An 18,754-nucleotide genomic window follows, 5' to 3' on the forward strand; every position below is an offset into this window, starting at 1 on the left:
GCCTGCCTAGCGGAATGTGGGCGGGCGTTACAGTGGAGTAGCATCACATACGCAGTCTTCCTGGTAACTATTCTTGGACTGCATCTGTCAAACGTCTCAGTTTTTTACAATAAATATCAGCAATGACGGTTATGCCTCGGGGAAGCAATTCGTAACACACCACGCTGTCACTGTTCCACCAGATACATAACATTATATTTTGTGGATGCGAGCAGGTTTTTGTACGGGGAGTTGCTGCTCTGTTTGGACTCAACCATTCCGGTTTTTTTTCCTTATGTTAGCATAAGTCGAATTAAATCTAGTGATGCTGAGGGAATTAGGTTAGGAAATGAGACGCTTAAAGTAGTAAATGAGTTTTGCTATTTGGGGAGCAAAATAACTCATGATGGTCGAAGTAGAGAGGATGTAAAACGTAGATTGGCAATGGCAAGGAAATCGTTTCTGAAGAAGAGAAATTTGTCAACATTTAGTATGGATTTAAGTGACAAGAAGTCATTTCTGAAAGTATTTGTATGGAGTGTAGCCATGTATGGAAGTGAAACATGGACGATAAATAGTTTAGACAAAAAGAGAATAGAAGCTTTCGAAATGTGGTGCTACAGAAGAATGCTGAAGATTAGATGCGTAGATCACATAACTAATGAGGAGGTATTGAATAGAATTGGGGAGAAGAGGAGTTTGTGGCATAACTTGACAAGAAGAAGGGACGGGTTGGTAGGACATGTTCTGAGGCATCAAGGGATCACCAATTTAGTACTGGAGGGCAGCGTGGAGGGTAAAAACCGTAGACGGAGACCAAGAGATGAATACACTAAGCAGATTCAGAAGGATGTAGGCTGCAGTAGGTACTGGGAGATGAAGAAGCTTGCACAGGATAGAGTAGCATGGAGAGCTACATCAAACCAGTCTCAGGACTGATGACCACAACAAACAACTCGTCACCAGTGTCGAAACAGACTAGGAATCGTCGATGTTGTTCACGAGCCATTCGATGACGTGCAAGCAGAGATGCACATATGGCCACCCTCCGATTTTTGTGATTTTGGCTTAGAGCATGCGACACCCATACACCCAATTTTTGAACCTTCCCCATTGCATGAAAATGTCACACGCTGGTGGAATGATCAGGGCTCATCACATTTGTCGGTTCTTGAGTACACTGACGTGGATCGATGTGGATTAATACGTTTAAACGATCATCATCAAACCCCAAAGGCCTTCCTAAACGTGGAGAGTCAATGTCGAAACGATCCTCCCTAGAACGAGAAAACCAGTTTCTTGCCGTGCTCAGTCCAATGGCTTTATCCCCATACACGGCGCTAAAGTTTCTGACGCCTCAGCCCTCTACTGAATTCATAAAGAAGAATATGTCGGAAATGTTCCGATTCCTCCACTTGACACTCCACTTTCTAGCGTCAACAGCTGCATTCAGTCTCTCCAGATGACAAAATGACCATGAGGATAAAATCAGAGAGATTAGAGCCCACACAGAGGCATACCGACAATCCTTCTTTCCACGAACAATACGAGACTGGAATAGAAGGGATAACCGATAGAGGTACTCAAGGTACCCTCCGCTACACACCGTCACGTGGATTGCGGAGTATGGATGTAGATATTTATTTATTTATTCAACCTGATCAGATTAGGGCCATCAGGCCCTCTCTTACATCGGACCAGTGTTCCGCACATGCAGCATTTCACACATCAGAGTTACATCATGACCATGGTTTAAATGAGAAAATTAGCTTACTCTAGTGACAATATGAATAAAGAGTAGTGACTAAGACCTAATAAAGTAAATGCGGCAGTTTTTTTTACAACAGGTGCTATACATACAGATTATGATAAAAGCAATAATAATAACAGTAAAAAAATCAAATAATAATGATAAAGATGACTAAGACCTAATAAAGTAAATGCTGGCAGTATTTTTACAACAGGTGCTATACATACAGATTATGATAAAAGCAATAACAAGAACACTAAAAAAATCAAATAATAATGACAAACATGAGAAAGGTTGGCAATAGTAATGAAGGTTTGTGCAGATGTACATTAATATCTTGGTGTGTAAAGTAGATGTTTACTAGTATAGCGAGTTTTGGGGAAGGGAGATTTAAGGAGGGGGGGAAGAGGGAAGTAATGAGGTGAAGTGCATTCATGTACAGAGGAAGGCATTACTGTTGCTTAAGTAGATACGTCATTAACTGTTTTTTGAAGCTGGACATGTTTTTAAGTTCTCTAACATAACGAGGGAGGTTATTCCAGAGTCGGGTTTCCGCTACGGTAAAGGACTTGGAGAAGGTGACTGAGCGATGCAGTGGAACGGAGAGGATTTTATTATAGTGGGAACGTGTGTTTCTGTCATGTTGTTCCGACATGAGCGTTAGGGACGAGGAGAGATATGAGGGACCTAGTAGATGAGACAGAGTGTATGGAAATCTCTGCGTTTGTCTGCACGCAGCCAGGACAATTTTGCATATGCTGGTGAAATGTGATCAAAAAGTCGAACTTCACAGATATATCGGACGCAGGCATTCATGACCAGTTCTAGACGTCGGGAATTTTCCTGACAGAGGCCTTGTAGGATAATATCGCTGTAGTCAATGATTGGGAGTACAAGCGTTTGTACTAATTTCTTTTTCAGATCTAAAGGGAAGAGTTTTTTATATTTTTGTAGGACATGAAGGGATGCTGATGCTTTTTTGCACACTGCAGTTACGTGCTCTGTCCAGTTTAGATTTTCATCTATTATTAGTCCCAAACTCTTTGCTGAGGGAGAGAAGTTAATATTTGTTCCATTTAGGATAAGAGGTGGTACGGATTCCCGATGTTTTGGGCTAATGAGCTTAGAGTGACCAACAAGTACCGCTTGGGTTTTAAATGGGTTTAGTTTTAGACCTATGTCCTGTGCCCATTTTGACAGTGCATCGAGGTCAGTATTGAAATTTTCAATAGCTTTCTTGAGATTGCTTGGTTTCGCACTTAGATACAACTGAAGGTCATCAGCATACATATGATATTTGCAATAGGTCAGAACCGATGACACATCATTGACATACAGAGAGAAGAGTATAGGACCTAATACTGAGCCTTGGGGAACGCCTGACACTACCTGCCGCCATTGTGATTTTATATTCCCAGACAGGATGCGTTGCTGACGAGACGTCATGTATGAGCGAAACCATTGCACTGCACTTGGTGAGAAATTTAGACCGCTAAGTTTGGCTAGTAAGATGTCGAAGTCGACAGTTGTTGGTTGGTTGGTTGTTTTTGGGGAAGGAGACCAGACAGCGAGGTCATCGGTCTCATCGGATTAGGGAAGGACGGGGAAGGAAGTCAGCCGTGCCCTTTGAAAGGAACCATCCCGGCATTTGCCCGGAGCGATTTAGGGAAATCACGGAAAACCTAAATCAGGATGGCCGGACGCGGGATTGAACCGTCGTCCTCCCGAATGCGAGTCCAGTGTCGAAGTCGACAGTATCAAATGCTTTGCTGAAATCTAAGAAGCAAATGATAGTCGCTTCATGTCTGTCCATGGCAAGTTTCAGGTCATCTGTCACCTTTATCAGTGCGGATGTTGTGCTTCGATGTTTACGGAAACCTGATTGGTATATAGATGTAGATGTGACGTATAAGGTTGCTTAATTATATCACGCTGGCACCAAATTTCACCACAATTCGTTCGACGACATCATGGACGGTCACACTATTGGAAGGCCGTTGCACCACCTTTCACATACTTTTCATTCTTTTTCTTCACGCCTCTGTGATGGATCTCAGAACTGCAACGCCCAGCGTTGAAATCACGCGCTTTCTTCGGGGCGGCCGAGGAAGACGATTCGGACACACCGCCGCTCAGAATCGACATGAAGAGGCATTATGGGAGGCATAAAGAGCGTCAATGGAACCACCCCTTTCCTTGGGGCGTTCATTCCCACACATTTCGCAGTCCAAAACGACAGTTTGCAGTACACTGAGCAGCACAGCTTCTGAACGATTCAACCCTTCTCTAAGGACATCGTGGGCCAGCAGCTCCACTAAAAGTCATCGTACCCATATAGAGCACACTTTCACCTTACTTTTTGTTCTGATATACAGGGAGGAGCCACTAAGGGCCATCTAAAACCATTTGATAAAATTTGAACGTGATCCGAAGTAGCAAAGGACGTTTATGTTTTTCAACCGTCCTGTTTCGCGCCCGCCTTTGGCGTTATCAAGGAAGGGTGCCACATTGACAGAGCGTGAGTAAAAGGGAAAAGGGTCCCTCTAGGGGCCCCAAGTTCGGCAACACCCTCGTGCCATCCGCCCATCTTTCTTGAGGGTTGTAGGCCGCTGCAGGCGAGCTACACTGCTGCCCTTGCGCCTGCTAGTAGGCAAACGGGTCCGAAGATCTGTCAGTGTGCTGTCTGCAGGTGCCTTGGACTCTCATCACAGTCTGTCTCTGCACTGGTACATTTCTATAACGTCCTTAACAGAGGTTGGTAGGTTGCACCAAGCGTGTTTCCGGACAGTGGGATCTCAAAGGGACCCTTTGTCGTCTTATTCACACATGTGTTAATGACGCCTCCGTGATTACGCCACAAAAAGGCACGAAATTTCTTTGTTGAAAAAGCATAAGCACTATTTACTGCTACAGATGGCGCTCAAATTTCGTCGAATGTTTCTGAACGTTCCCTAGTGGCTCTACCCTGTACACCAGAGCAAAAATTACGGCCGCATTGCACTCCAAAGGGGTGCGATCGCCCTTCAGTAGGGTTGCTGGTCCACGATGTCCTTAGGGAAGGTTTGAATCGTCCAGGGTGTAAGGTTGTCATGCACGACGCCCTCTTGCCCACTGCACTGCGAACTGTCGTTTTCGACTTCGAAATGTGGGGTGGTGGTGGTGGTTAGTGTTTAACGTCCCGTCGACAACGAGGTCATTAGAGACGGAGCGCAAGATCGGATTACAGAAGGATTGGGAAGGAAATCGGCCGTGCCCTTTCAAAGGAACCATCCCGGCATTTGCCTGAAACGATTTAGGGAAATCACGGAAAACCTAAATCAGGATGGCTGGAGACGGGAGTGAACCGTCGTCCTCCCGAATGCGAGTCCAGTGTGCTAACCACTGCGCCACCTCGCTCGGTGAAATGTGGGGGAATCAACGCCCCAAGGAAAGAGGTGATTGTATCGACGCCCTTTATGCCACCCCTACAGCCTCTTCGTATCGATTCTGAGTGGCGGTGTAAAATGTTTTCCTCGGCGGCCCCTAACAAAAGTGCGTGATTTCAACGTTGGGCGTTGCCGTTTCTGAGCTCCATTGCAGAGGCGCCAAAAGAGGGGGTGAAATGTATGTGAGAGGGGGTGCAACGAACTTCTCATCGTGTGACAGTCCAAGACTGCGTTGAGCAGAATTGTGGTGAAATGTGGTCCCAACGTGACATCATTAACACACCGTACACTTGTGAGCTCTGGCGGTGTCGACACCTCGCTGATTGAAGCGTGCCGAGCCTGAGTGTGACGTTGCGGGACTCTACGCTTTTGCAAAGGAAGGTTGTAGGCACGTTTGAGGCAAATTTCAAACTTCTGTGTCGCCGGGGGAGACGGCTGCGGAGTTCCGAAAAAGTGATCCTTTAACTGTGTTGCGCAGAGCACTTCCAGAACAGGAAACTATATCTGCCTCCTGTTTAACAGTTAGGCGTCCAGTATGTCCACTCTTGGGCAAACCATTATCTTAGTTTTCTTTGTGTTTATGTGGATATTCTAGCCTTCTGTTGGAAAATGTTCCTTTTCATTAGGCACCTGACTCAGTTTCTGATCAGTGATTTTTGTAATGTCATCAGCGAACAGTAAGTAATTAGGCCATCGATTTTTTTCTGAGTGAACTTAGTTCCTAGTTACAAACGTCACGTAAAAAATGGAAGAAAAAGCAATTCAAGCACACAGTATGAGCACTGTGCCTTTACGTGTGCGTTTTTTAAATTCAATAATTCAAGGGAACCGTGTAACATAATAAAGTCTGACGAAGGTGCGGCCAACGAGTTATACAAGGTGTACAACTTTACTTCCTCCGTTTTTTCCCCAACATTTGAGGCTTTAATGAAACAAATTGTTTACACGTGTATCATTCAAAGTATTTTCCATCGCTGGCCACTACTTTCTCCTATCTTTCGGGCAGTGTACGAATCCCGCGTTGAAAAAATTGTTCATCTTTTCAAGCGATCCACGAATCGATCCAATTTGTGACTTCTTCATGAGATCGGAAGTCTTGGTCAGCCAGGCCATGCACCATTGATCTAAACAGGTGATAGTCAGAGGGAGCAATGTCTGGAGAATACGGCGGGTAGGGTAGGACTTCCCATTTTAACGTTTCCAAGTACGTTTTGACCTCTTTTGCAACGTGGGGTCGAGCGTTGTCGTGCTGCAAAATCACTTTATCGTGCCTGTCGCTGTATTGCGGCCGTTTGTCTTTTAATGCTCTGCTTTAACGCATTAATTGCCTTCGATAATGAGCACATGTGATAGTTTCACTTGGTTTTAACACCTCATATTACATTACGCCCAGCTGGTCCCACCAAATGCAAAGCATGATCTTGGAGCCGTGAATATTCGGTTTGGCCGTCGACTTGGAAGCATGGCCGGTACATCCCCATCATTTTCTGCGTTTAGGGTTGTCGTAATGAACTCATTTTTCGTCCCCGGTCACAATGCGATGTAGAAATCCCTTCCGTTTTTGCCTCTGAACCAACTTTTCAGAAACACACAAACGCCGTTCAACGTCTCTTGGTTCCAGCTCACATAGGACCCAAGTTCCTTCTTTCTGAATCATACCCATAGCCTTGAGACGTTTTGAAATGGCTTGCTGTGTCACTCTCACTAATCGTGCCAATTCTTCTTGAATTTGACGCGTGTCTCCACTCAGCAATGTCTCCAATTCTGCATCTTTGACGAGCGGTCTAAGGCGCTGCAGTCATGGACTGTGCGGATGATCCCGGCGGAGGTTCGAGTCCTCCCTCGGGCATGGCTTTGTGTGTTCGTCCTTATGATAATTTAGGTTAAGCAGTGTGTAAACTTAGGGACTGTAAGTCCGATAAGGTTTCACACACATTTGAACATTTTGCATCTTCCAAAACCTTTTCTCTTCCACCACTATGCCGGTCTACGACATTAAAATCACCGTTCTTGAGCGTTGAAACCACTCACGACACGTTATTTCACTAACAGCGTCCTTACCATACGTACTTGAGAGCCTTCTATGAGACTCAGCCGCTGCTTTCTTCATATTGAAACAAAATAGTAACACCTCCCGCAAATGACGAGAGTTAGGCTCGTAAACTGACATTTTCAATCAACAACTTTATAAAGCAGGCACTGACCGACAAATGTTTGAATGAGGTTATGTTGACCGAGGTCCAAGCTAACTGCCTGACGTCTGCGATCTGTTTCTTTCGACCGCTACTTACCGTTGTCGCCACCTATCGGCAAATGGCGGGAGCAAAGTTGTACACCTTGTAAGAAAAACTATCAGCGTTGCATTTAAACAATAAATAACACAGCCACAGAAAAACATTCTCACACACACACACACACACACACACACACACACACACATAGAAGCACACTACGTTGTACGTTATTATTTAGCATACACAAATATAATATTACACTCTTCGAAAAGAATATACCAACGAAATTGCTGGTCAGTTAGTATAACACCAGTAACACCCTCCCCCCCCCCCACCCAAAAAAAAACAATCTGTATAAAACTTCTTCAAATTTCTGATTAATTTGCAGATGAGCTAATGTGTTGAACATTTAACATGCAATCAAAAAAAAGTTTAGAAAAGGTTTGAAATTATGTCTTAAGTTTGTTTAAGGTCGCTAGGTGCTCTCATTGTCAAATATTGAATCGTTATAGTCAGGGAAATTTGAGCTCCGTTTTAAGAAAAAGCTAGTTTTTCAACATCTCAATGTTTATGATGTTATATCTCCTATAATATGTGTTGTATAATGATAGAATTTTGCAGGTACATTCAGTGGCAAATGTAAATACTGTCTGCACAGTGCATTACGAATAGCGTTAAAGAGACAACAAATTGAATCGTCATGTTTTATGCAGCAGTTTCACTGTACGAACAGCGAAATTGTATAAAGCGATTAATTTGTTTCCTCTCATTATTTTGTGTGGACTGACGGCGAGAAAAAGTTTAAGGTTTAAAATTACGTATAATGTTTGTTACAAGCCTCTGAGTGCTGTCATTCTCTAATACTGGATGATGTAGTCTAGGTATTCGCGAGCGGCCAGTTAAGCTGCCTCAAGACGAACACGTAGATCTTAACTGGGAACTGCACACCATGAACCATGAACAGTTTTAGCCGTTTATTATGTAAGACGTGTATATTTCTATTGTCAAACCACAATTTATGAAAGATGTTTATATTTTATTAATAGGATTAAGTAGAAATAATATTTGTCATGTTAGAAATAATTGTGGTAGCAGGGAATGTCTGCACCAAAGTATTGCTGGCAAGAGAGACCGCACATTGATATAATTTTAAAAAGGGCGGGAGAGAGAGCGTATAGAAACATTTTAAGAAAAGAGCGGGAAAGACCGCGCATTGATACATTTTGTAATGGTAGGAGGGAATGTCTGCACCAGAAAGCATTGTTGGCAGGAGAGACGGCATTTTAGCGTTCGTAGGAAGTCAGTGGTAAGCGGGGTGTGAAGCGAGTCGGTAGCAGGTCTGAAGCGAGAGGTTGAGAGGAGCGGTGTGTCTGCCAGCTACCAGCTATGATTTACAAGAGATTATAAACGGATGTACAGAGAAATCAGATAACTATTATCATAAGAGGAACTATTATTACTGAATCATTTTTTTAAGAAACTCAAGACTGCTGAAGGTATGTTTGCGCAATGCTAGTTGTAAGATTATTGTAAAAAGTAAGTCTCGTTTGAACGTTTGTAAAATCATTTCATTCATAATATAATTAATTTTTGCCAGCAATATTGCATTACTGATTATAATCCATCCCAAGAACCATCTTTATTCTTCACGACTACGTATTTATTTCTGAAAACAGTTACTCTGGCGATGAACACATTTCTCCCACCACGAAATCAGTTTATTGATACCGTTATTGCATAATGTTTGATTCCGTTGACGGAGTCACAACTTCGCCTCTCGTTGTACCGCTTCATCCTTATTAAATTGAAGTCCTCCTCAAAGGCGTTCTTTAACTTTTGGAAACAGACGAAAATGATACGATGTCAAGTCGTGACTGTATGTAGGATAATCGATGACAGTGGGCCTAAGGAGACTGTCGCAGATATCTCAGTGGTCGTGTGTGGTCTGGCATTGTCATGCTGAAGGTCAAAACTCGATTACAGCACGCTGTTTCTCATGCACCGACATAGTTACGTTACACAACTCCGTGTTTAACGCTACAATTCGGAGTCCTCTAGCGGCAGGGTACTGCAGATGTGTAGACACGAAGAATATGTATGTAGAATGCAAGCAACATTTGCTTTATAAAGCTTCAAGGGCTTTGACACAAAAAGTTCGGAGACATTACTTTCCAGCACGCCTTCGTAGATGCTGAACTGACTGCGACGATTTCTCAATGCGTAATGCTACAAAACTATTTAGTTAAGCGAAAATAACGTGCTTTAGATTGAATTTAGTGGCATATGATATTCACAGACTACAGTGGGGAGAATTAAAAATACCATTTCATAGCTATGCAAGTTAAATATTTTAACCACTGACTTGATATTTCACCACAAATATAAATTTATCATGATGGAGAAAATAGTCATTAAAACTCTGAAACCACTCCAACAGTTAATATTTAAAATTAAACTACTCAAAAAATTCCAAAAGCTGCATTTAAGCTATGAGTGTACCACTTACCTGTGTTAGCGAACGTACGCGTCGTCGAAGTAGCACTCGTAATGTTTGTTGGTGGCGGACTGGCATTCTCCTGTCTCGCAGTGCGTCAGGCGTAATTTTGTGGCTAATACACCATGGCATTAAACGACATCCTGCATTCTTTCAGCATTTTGTCACTTTAATTTACGACGATTCACATATTACACTACTGGCCATTAAAATTGCTACACCACGAAGATGACGTGTTACAGACGCGAAATTTAACCGACAGGAAGAAGATGCTGTGATATGCAAACGATTAGCTTTTCAGAGCATTCACACAATGTTGGCGCCGGTGGCGACACCTACAACGTGCTGACATGAGGAAAGTTTCCAACCGATTTCTCATACACAAACAGCAGTTGACCGGCGTTGCCTGGTGAAACGTTGTTGTGATGCCTCGTGTAAGGAGGAGAAATGCGTACCATCACGTTTCCAACTCTATCAGTCGGATTGTAGCCTATCGCGACATTGCTGCGTGCGTTGGCCGAGATCCAATGACTGTTAGCAGAATATGGAATCGCTGGGTTCAGGAGGGTAATATGGAACGCCGTACTAGATCCCAACGGCCTCGTATCACTAGCAGTCGAGATGACAGGCATCTTAGCCGCATGGCTGTAACGGATCGTGCAGCCACGTCTCGATCCCTGAGTCAACAGATGGGGACGTTTGCAAGACAACAACCATCTGCACGTACAGTTTGACGACGTTTGCAGCAGCATGGACTATCAGCTCGGAGACCTTGGCTGCGGTTACCCTTGACGCTGCATCACAGACAGGAGCGCCTGTGATGGTGTACTCAACGACGAACCTGGGTGCACGAATGGCAAAACGTCATTTTTTCGGATGAATCCAGGTTCTGTTTACAGCATCATGATGGTCGCATCCGTGTTTGGCGACATTACGGTGAACGCACATTCGAAGCGAGTATTCGTCATCGCCATACTGGCGTTATCACCCGGCGTGATGGTATGGGGGGCCATTGGTTACACGTCTCGGTCACCTCTTGTTCGCACTGACGGCACTTTTGAGCAGTGGACCTTATATTTCAGATGTGTTACGACCCGTGGCTCTGCCCTACATTCGATCCCTGCTAAACCTACATTTCAGCAGGATAATGCACGACCGGATGTTGCAGGTCCTGTATGGGCTTTCTGGATACAGAAAATGTGCGACTGCTGCCATGGCCAGCACATTCTCCAGATCTCTCACCAATTGAAAACATCTGGTCAATGATGGCCGAGCAACTGGCTCGTCACAATATGCCAGTCACACTACTCTTGATGAACTGTGGTATCGTGTTGAAGCTGCATGGGCAGCTGTACCTGTACACGCCATTCAAGCTCTGTTTGAGTCAATGCCCAGGCGTATCAAGGCCGTTATTACGACCAGAGGTGGTTGTTCTGGGTACTGATTTCTCAGGATCTATGCACCCAAATTGCGTGAAAATGTAGTCACGTGTCAGTTCTAGTATAATATATTTGTCCAACGAATCCGCGTTTATCACCTGCATTTCTTCTTGGGGTAGCAATTTTAATAGCCAGTAGTGTATTTACAGAGCACAGCCATTACACAGCATTCCTGATCACACACACTGCTGGTCATTGTCTGATGTTCGTTTGCTCAATAACAAATAATATCTTTGTCCAGCCTCCTGATTCTCTTTCTCCAATGTTAAGAACTGTTATTCTGTTCATGCTATAGATTTTGATATTTGCTTATTATTTAAATCTTTAACAATACAATCGAAATGTAGCATTGAAAAAGAGTAAATAAAAAAATGAAGTAATGATTTTCCAAAGACAAAACGAAAATTAAAACTGTTTCACACACCACTAACAGGCACCACACTGGCACATATACTGCGATAGTTCAACGTAAACTATGCTATAAACCGAGGAATACGAAAGAGAAAAATAAAGCGCGTGTCAGTGCCTCGCGCTTACTGAGTCGTTAAAAGTATCGACGTGTTTTTCTGTCTGTGACAAAAAATTTTCACGTCGAGAAAATCCTGTACTTTCTTGTTTAACTGTAGAATAACAGAAAATCTAAGATGGGTTAGTGACAATATTATGGAAAGGATAGATTGCCACTCACCATTTAGTGGAGATGATTCAGCCAGAGACAGTGGTCATGTGTGTGTGAGTTGTGTTTGCGTGAGTGTGTGTGCGTATATGTTTTCTACTTCTGATGAAGGCTATTTTGGCTTAAAGCTTACTTGTTTCTATATCTATATCTACATCGATACTCCGCAAGCCACCGTACGGTGCGTGGAGGAGGGTATCCTGTACCACTACTAGTCATTTCCTTTTCTGTTCCACTCGCAAATAGAGCGCGGGAAACACGACTATAAATATGCCTCCACATGTGCCCTAATTTTTCGTATCTTATCTTCGTGTCCTTACGCGCAGTATATGTTGGCGGCAGTAGAATCATTCGGCAGCCACCTTTAAATAATGGTTCTTTAAATTTGACAGTCCTTTTGTTGAACGTAACCGCTACTCATCGTCTCCCCCATATCGTGAGAAGCAATCTATCCTTTTCATAATATTATGTAACTGTAGCGCTCATCAAAATACTGGCGGGCAAAACACACATTTAAAAAGCTTGTCTTTAAAAATGAGCCTTATAGTTCTGAACTACCGCCTAGTAAACCACTAATGTCCTTAACGGAATATCACAGGAAATATGCGAATGAAACGAATTTTTTTTCAAAGACAACACAGCTGTATACATGATGACTTTTTTTGCAAAATGCTCGCCAATGATCCTCTACGGAACCAAATATAATGTAATGCCCTAAATAAGTGGGAAAACCACCATCGGCAATAAAATAATTGTATGAACTGCAACCTCATATTGAGAATCCGACCAACCACAGCTGAGCAAGAAGCCACGTAACAAATAGAGATTCATTGGGATAATCCTAAGAAAACCCCTTTCTTAATAAACAGTCTGTCAGACGAATCTACAGTATTTTTTGCCAGTCTGGAACTCTAACACATGTGGTTAAGGGAAAAGATTGAACATAGCCAGCTCGATAGCACTGACAGTAATCTCCTATGGGGAACGCTACAGTAGAGAAGGTATTCGTTATGTAAAGACTTATTCTTAAAATTTCTAAAACGGAGATTTTTCATACTGTGGTCATGATGGTAAAATTAGAAACACAGCGATCTGATAAGAAGACTTACAGACAGCTCTTCCTGCGGACCCTCTGTGAACAAGTTAGGACTTTAGCAAAATGATAGTGGCACTGTCTTTGGAATGGTTACATCTCACCGCAGTGTGCTTACCAGTCATTTATATGAATGTATTTCAGTAATCTATCTTTTGGGACAGTAATTAGTCGTTTTTGTCATCGTTATCATACTGATACGTGTTAAGTCATAAGTCAGTTCACTTGTTAGCTCTCCTGAAAACCGCTGCCGAATGTGGAAAGGAATGATATGGTACGCATTTCTAGAACTAAGGTAAATCTGAATCTGACAAAAGTGATGTATATTAAATCTTGAAAGTTGACATCGAAAGTTGACATTCTACAACACATAAACAATCAGCATCTTACCTCTCCCTATTAACGTGGCAAATTTTCAATCAATACTTCTCACCCTTACCTAGTGGGCCTACCCATCTTCTTCAGGGAAAAACACTTTTCAAATAACATGGCGACACTCTACAGTGTATTTCTGAACCTCCCTCTCGCCCTCTCGCAGATAAATGTAATTCCCAGTCTAGCATATACTGACCCTGACTGCAACGCCTAACTGCACTATGAGGGGCACGCTAGTAATTATTCCTGGATACTCGATCACAGGCGAAACGTACCTATTGTTAATGGCTGTTAGTACATCGTAAATACGATTGTTTCGTTCACAATACATTGGTATAGTAAAAACGTAAGAAAGAATTTAGATTTCTTGGCAAGTTAAATACTATAGACCTGTATTAAAAATAATGATTCACGTATTGTTGAATATTTATTATCACCTAGGAATATAGACTTTGAAAATTCGTTGGTAATCAAAACATCATAAAAGTAAGAAATACATCTGTTATTGACACTATAGCAGTATTTTTTTGTGTCTGGAGGCGATGACCATCCTTCGAATTTTTCTTGAGTCTTCCCTGATCAGTCAAACATTCGTTAGCTCGAACTCCCAATTATTGAAACTTTTTCTGTGGTTCCTTGAACTTCGAATTGCCAAGATGCGACTGTATTCTACACGTACTCACGATCTGGATTCATTTGAACATTGCAGTTACCATTCACGTTACAGTAACGGCATAATGTCTTCCGTTCGCTACTTCTTGGGGTTCGAGGATGGGCTGTCAAATGTGATTGCACAGTCATGAGACATTAGACTCATATTCGAGAATACAACATTACGAATCCATCCACATTAAGGTGATTTCTCTAGTCTTAGGCGAATGACAGGATCGTTCGTTTCAAAAGACGTCTCCAATTTGCTTCCTCACCCAATACCAACCAGTGCTAGTGCTCACTTCGCTAATGACCTCATTTTTGACGATATGTTAAACCCTATGTTCCATATACAGCGTGTCACAGCAATGTTGAGACAAACTTCGAGAGGTTGTGGAGGGTGTCTTGAGGAACAAATCGAGGATAGGAACCTGTGTCTGGAAACGTCATCCAGTGACACTGCAGGGCGTCGGCGTTATAGACGCCAGCGCCTGCAACTACACCACCCCATCAGTAAACGTGACTTTGTACGCCGACGTACCGTAGGTGAAACGTCGCTATGTTTTTTGTTGTTCAGTGATCGCAACTGATTGCCACTATCAACAGTGGTGAAAACGCAGCTAGCTGCTGCATAGAAAGGCATCATCTGTTATGAATGTCATACTCGGCTGCCTCAATCGATGACGGTTTTGGACACAGGTTTCCAATTGCAATTTCTTTTTCTCCTGCATACCGAAAAACATTGGAGATTTTAGTTCCCATGATGACTGCTGCTCATCAGTGATGAAGGCTGGAATTTACATGCTAGTACCGCATCTCAACATCTACTGAGTGGAGACAGGTGGCCTTTTCAGATGAATCACGTTTTGCACTCCATCAGACAGATGGCTGCTGACATGTATGGCATGAAACTTCTGAAAATAAACATCCTGCAACAATCGTCAGAAGGGTCGAGGCGGGAGGGCGTTCCCTGGGTGATCTAGTCATCTTGAAAGGCACAATGGATCAACAAAGTATGCTTTTTTCGATAGGAACCATGGCCACCCCTAAATGCAGTTTGTTTTTCCTCGTCATGATGGTATCTACCAGCAGGATAATTAAACATGTCACTCAGCTCACAGTGTACGTGTGTGGTTCTAAGGGCACCAGGTTGAGTTTACCGAACTCGCCTGGCCACCAAACTCCCCAGATTTAAACCCAAATGACTGGGTTGTTCACACCATGGATCCTCAGCTGAAAAACCTAGCGCAGGTGGCCATTGCACTGAAGTTAGCATGGCTCCACATACCTTCCAGTAACTTTCAGAACCTTATTGACCCTCTTCCTGAATGTTTCACAGTGATCTGGACTACAAAAAATAAAAAGTGGTTATTCAAGCTTTTGTGAGGTGGTCACATTAATATGACTGGGCAGTGTATATATTTTAGCTGAGCTTTCCTTTATCTTCCTTGTTTTGTTTGCCAAACGTAAATTGTACTGGAGTTGTATATTCATTTTTGAGGAGTTCTAGGCTATAATTTTGACCCTGAAGGCCACAGTTTGTATTCTGAGTGCTCTCTGTTTCCCCCTCTCCTATCTTCCACCCTTCCTGAAAATTTGCAATTGTTATGCAGGTGGTGCCCTCAGGTGGCGAACTTGTGCTGGTGGTGGCGTCCGATGACCCGTACTGGGTGCAGGTTGTTCTGCTGCCACACCTGCGATCCCTGGGTCTGCGACATACCTTCCTAGTGGGGGATGGCGTGCTGGACGAGCCGGAGTGGGATCTGGCACTACTGTCCAGCTGCAACCACTCTGTGCTCGCCTATGGCACCTTTGGTCTCTTTTCAGCCCTAATGACTGGTGGGCGCGCCGCCGTCTACCACCTGCAACGGGGAGACGCCGTGTCGCCTGCCATGCAGTTCGCACAGCACATTCCTAGTTGGGTCGCCATCTCACAGTGAGGATCTTAAGATGGAGGACCTGAGGGGCAGTAGGCATGTCACCACTAGCACCACAATGCTGCCATTTCACGCATCATACAGTTCGCTAAACACGTTTCTGACTGGGTTGCTATCTCGCAGTTAGAAACTCGAGATGGTATCTTTGACGGACAGTGGGAGTACCATCTTTAACTCTCCATATAGTTCACCCAGGAAACATTAGACTCAACGTGCTAATACTTCTCCATGATGCCACTAGGATGTGTCTGTGTTCAATTTAGATTGTAGGGAAGTTTTTTTTTGGGGGGGGGGGGGGGAAGGAGACCAGACAGTGAGGCCATCGGCCTCATCAGGTTAGGGAAGGATGGGGAAGGAAGTCGGCCATGCCCTTTGAAAGGAACCATCCCGGCATTTGCTTGCAGCGATTTAGGGAAATCATGGAAAACCTAAATCAGGATGACCGGAGGCGGGATTGAATTGTCGTCCTCCCGAATGCGAGTCCAGTGTCTAACCACTGCGCTACCTCGCTCAGTGTAGGGAAGTATATCAACTTCTGTGGTTGCATGCAGTCTGAGTGCCATAAGCCACCTGTTGAGCAAAGGGCATCCATCTTGTTGTTCTATATGGGGAGATATGATGCTGGTGAGCTTATGTCTCCCAGTTTCATTTTGGAATTGGCACCATTATCATATTGATACAATACCAACACTTAGGGAACATTTTTATAATAGCAGTTTACAAATCTGAAATAGTTTGACTTTCTTTTAACTGATCCATTTGAGGACCACACACATAATGTAATGTCATTTAGCTACATATACAAAGTATCAGTGCTTTGTACACCAGAATATTAAATGTAGTACTATCATAACACTCTTCTGAAACTGTTAAAGGATTGTAAATTCAGTGTATCATCGTAACTATGGTAGTGATTCTTGTACACAGATTAAAGCAAGAACTCATAACATCTTCAGTTGGTACTCTCATTCAAATTTTGGAAACTATTACTGCCTTTTCTTTCTCCGCAAATGAGAATTTGCAAACTTCATATTCATTGTTTATATGCATTACGAAAACTACACAACATTAAGCTCTACAATGGTAAACGTCTGCTGGTTGTCTGAAGTATGTTCTAATTTTTGCGAAAAATTTCAATTCACTGTGAGAAAAATGAACTTCTTCCTTCGCACTTGAAATTAACTCAAAGAATTGGAAAACACATTCATTTACTGATACCACAATACATTTTGTCTTCCTGTGTAGTTTAATTGAAGATGTTCTTGTTTGGAAAAGAAGTCTCCTAAATAGCTAGCTCGTAAATTTTCTTTTATACTTTATAGCCAGCAGAAATTAAGTTACCTTTTGCTTCCTTTTCAAATGTGTCAATGTTTTCCATGCTTTCTATTCAGAATGACAGTTTGTTTGGCCAGATGATCAATGTGTTTTGAACAGTTACTGGTATTTCTGCGTTTCATGCTTAATTTGTAACTTATTAAAAATTACTACTCATTCCTGTGAAACAGTAGTAATAGTAGTAGTAGTAGTAGTAGTACCTTTATTCATCTGTAGATCTCTTTTTACAAGGATATAGCACATGTCAAAGTATTAACAAGTTTAGACAAATTTAAAATAAGCTAATTCGTATACACATATATTTACAGGCTTCTTGTTAGAGACAATCATTAGATTTACTCCTGGTATACAATACGTTTTTTACAAATAACTCAATTAATAGTGTAATGCCACACTGTTCACTCATATCTCACTATCAGTTGGTGCACACTCTCTACACACATTTTATCATAACACTTCACTCACTACACACAGACACACAGACACACACACACACACACACACACACACACACACACACACACACTGGCGATCTCTGGGCCATTCCTATTTGCTATCCTTAAAAATTCAGTCAACATCCCTCCATAATGAGTGAGATGTTGAGCTCAGAAAGAGGAAGAGGTGTTAGTATTATGCTGTGCATAGCTTGGAGGTAAGTATTTCTAGAAAGGAAAAACGAAGGAAAAAACATAAATTGAAGGTGTTCTGTGGAATGTTGGATGTTTTATAATCATTATTATTATTTTTGTATAAAATTTTTTATCATACCTCTACTCTGTTTTATCTAAGTAATCCTTCAATGTATAAAATGTATTGTATAACAGGTACCTTTTTGCTGCTTTTTTAAATAAGTGTATTTTTGCAATTTCTTTAATCTCCTTTGGGAATTTATTGTACAGTTTTATTCCTTGGTAGAAAATACTGTTTTAAGTTTTAAATTTATTTTTTCTTGGTAAATGTAAGCTGAATCTATCTCTTGTTGCATGGCCATGGATAGAGCTGTTTGTCCAGTAATTACCAATGTTATTTTTGATGTGTACAACTGACTGGTAAATCTATTCACATGGAGCAGTTAAAATCCCCAGTGTTCTGAACAGATCTTTACAATGAGCTTGACTAGTATTTTTGGTCATTATTTTGTGGCTATATTCTGGAGTTTGAAAATTGTGTTCATATTTTGTGCATTTGCATCCCAAAAAAGAATGCCATAGCTAAGAACTGAGTGTACATATGAATAATATGTAACTAAAAGGCACTGTTTGCAAGTACCTTTGTGTGTTCACACCACTTCAACTGAGAATCAATATTCATTCCAAGAAATTTTGCGTTTGTTACACAGTCTTTAGAGGTTCCATCTACATTTAAT

General features: G+C 42.3%; 1 protein-coding gene across 1 annotated transcript in view; it reads left to right on the forward strand.

Moving 5' to 3' along the window:
• Positions 1-16,300, forward strand: part of LOC124805335 (galactoside alpha-(1,2)-fucosyltransferase 2-like) — a 107,783-nt gene extending 91,483 nt beyond the window's left edge. The window contains exon 6 of the mRNA XM_047265855.1: positions 15,730-16,300. Coding sequence (XP_047121811.1) covers positions 15,730-16,056 — 327 coding nt within the window. The 3' untranslated portion in view covers positions 16,057-16,300. The remainder of the gene's footprint in view (positions 1-15,729) is intronic.
• The last annotated feature ends 2,454 nt before the right edge of the window (positions 16,301-18,754 follow it).

Source organism: Schistocerca piceifrons, chromosome 7 (genome assembly GCF_021461385.2).
Source record: "Schistocerca piceifrons isolate TAMUIC-IGC-003096 chromosome 7, iqSchPice1.1, whole genome shotgun sequence".
NCBI classification, from domain to species: Eukaryota; Metazoa; Arthropoda; class Insecta; order Orthoptera; family Acrididae; genus Schistocerca; species Schistocerca piceifrons.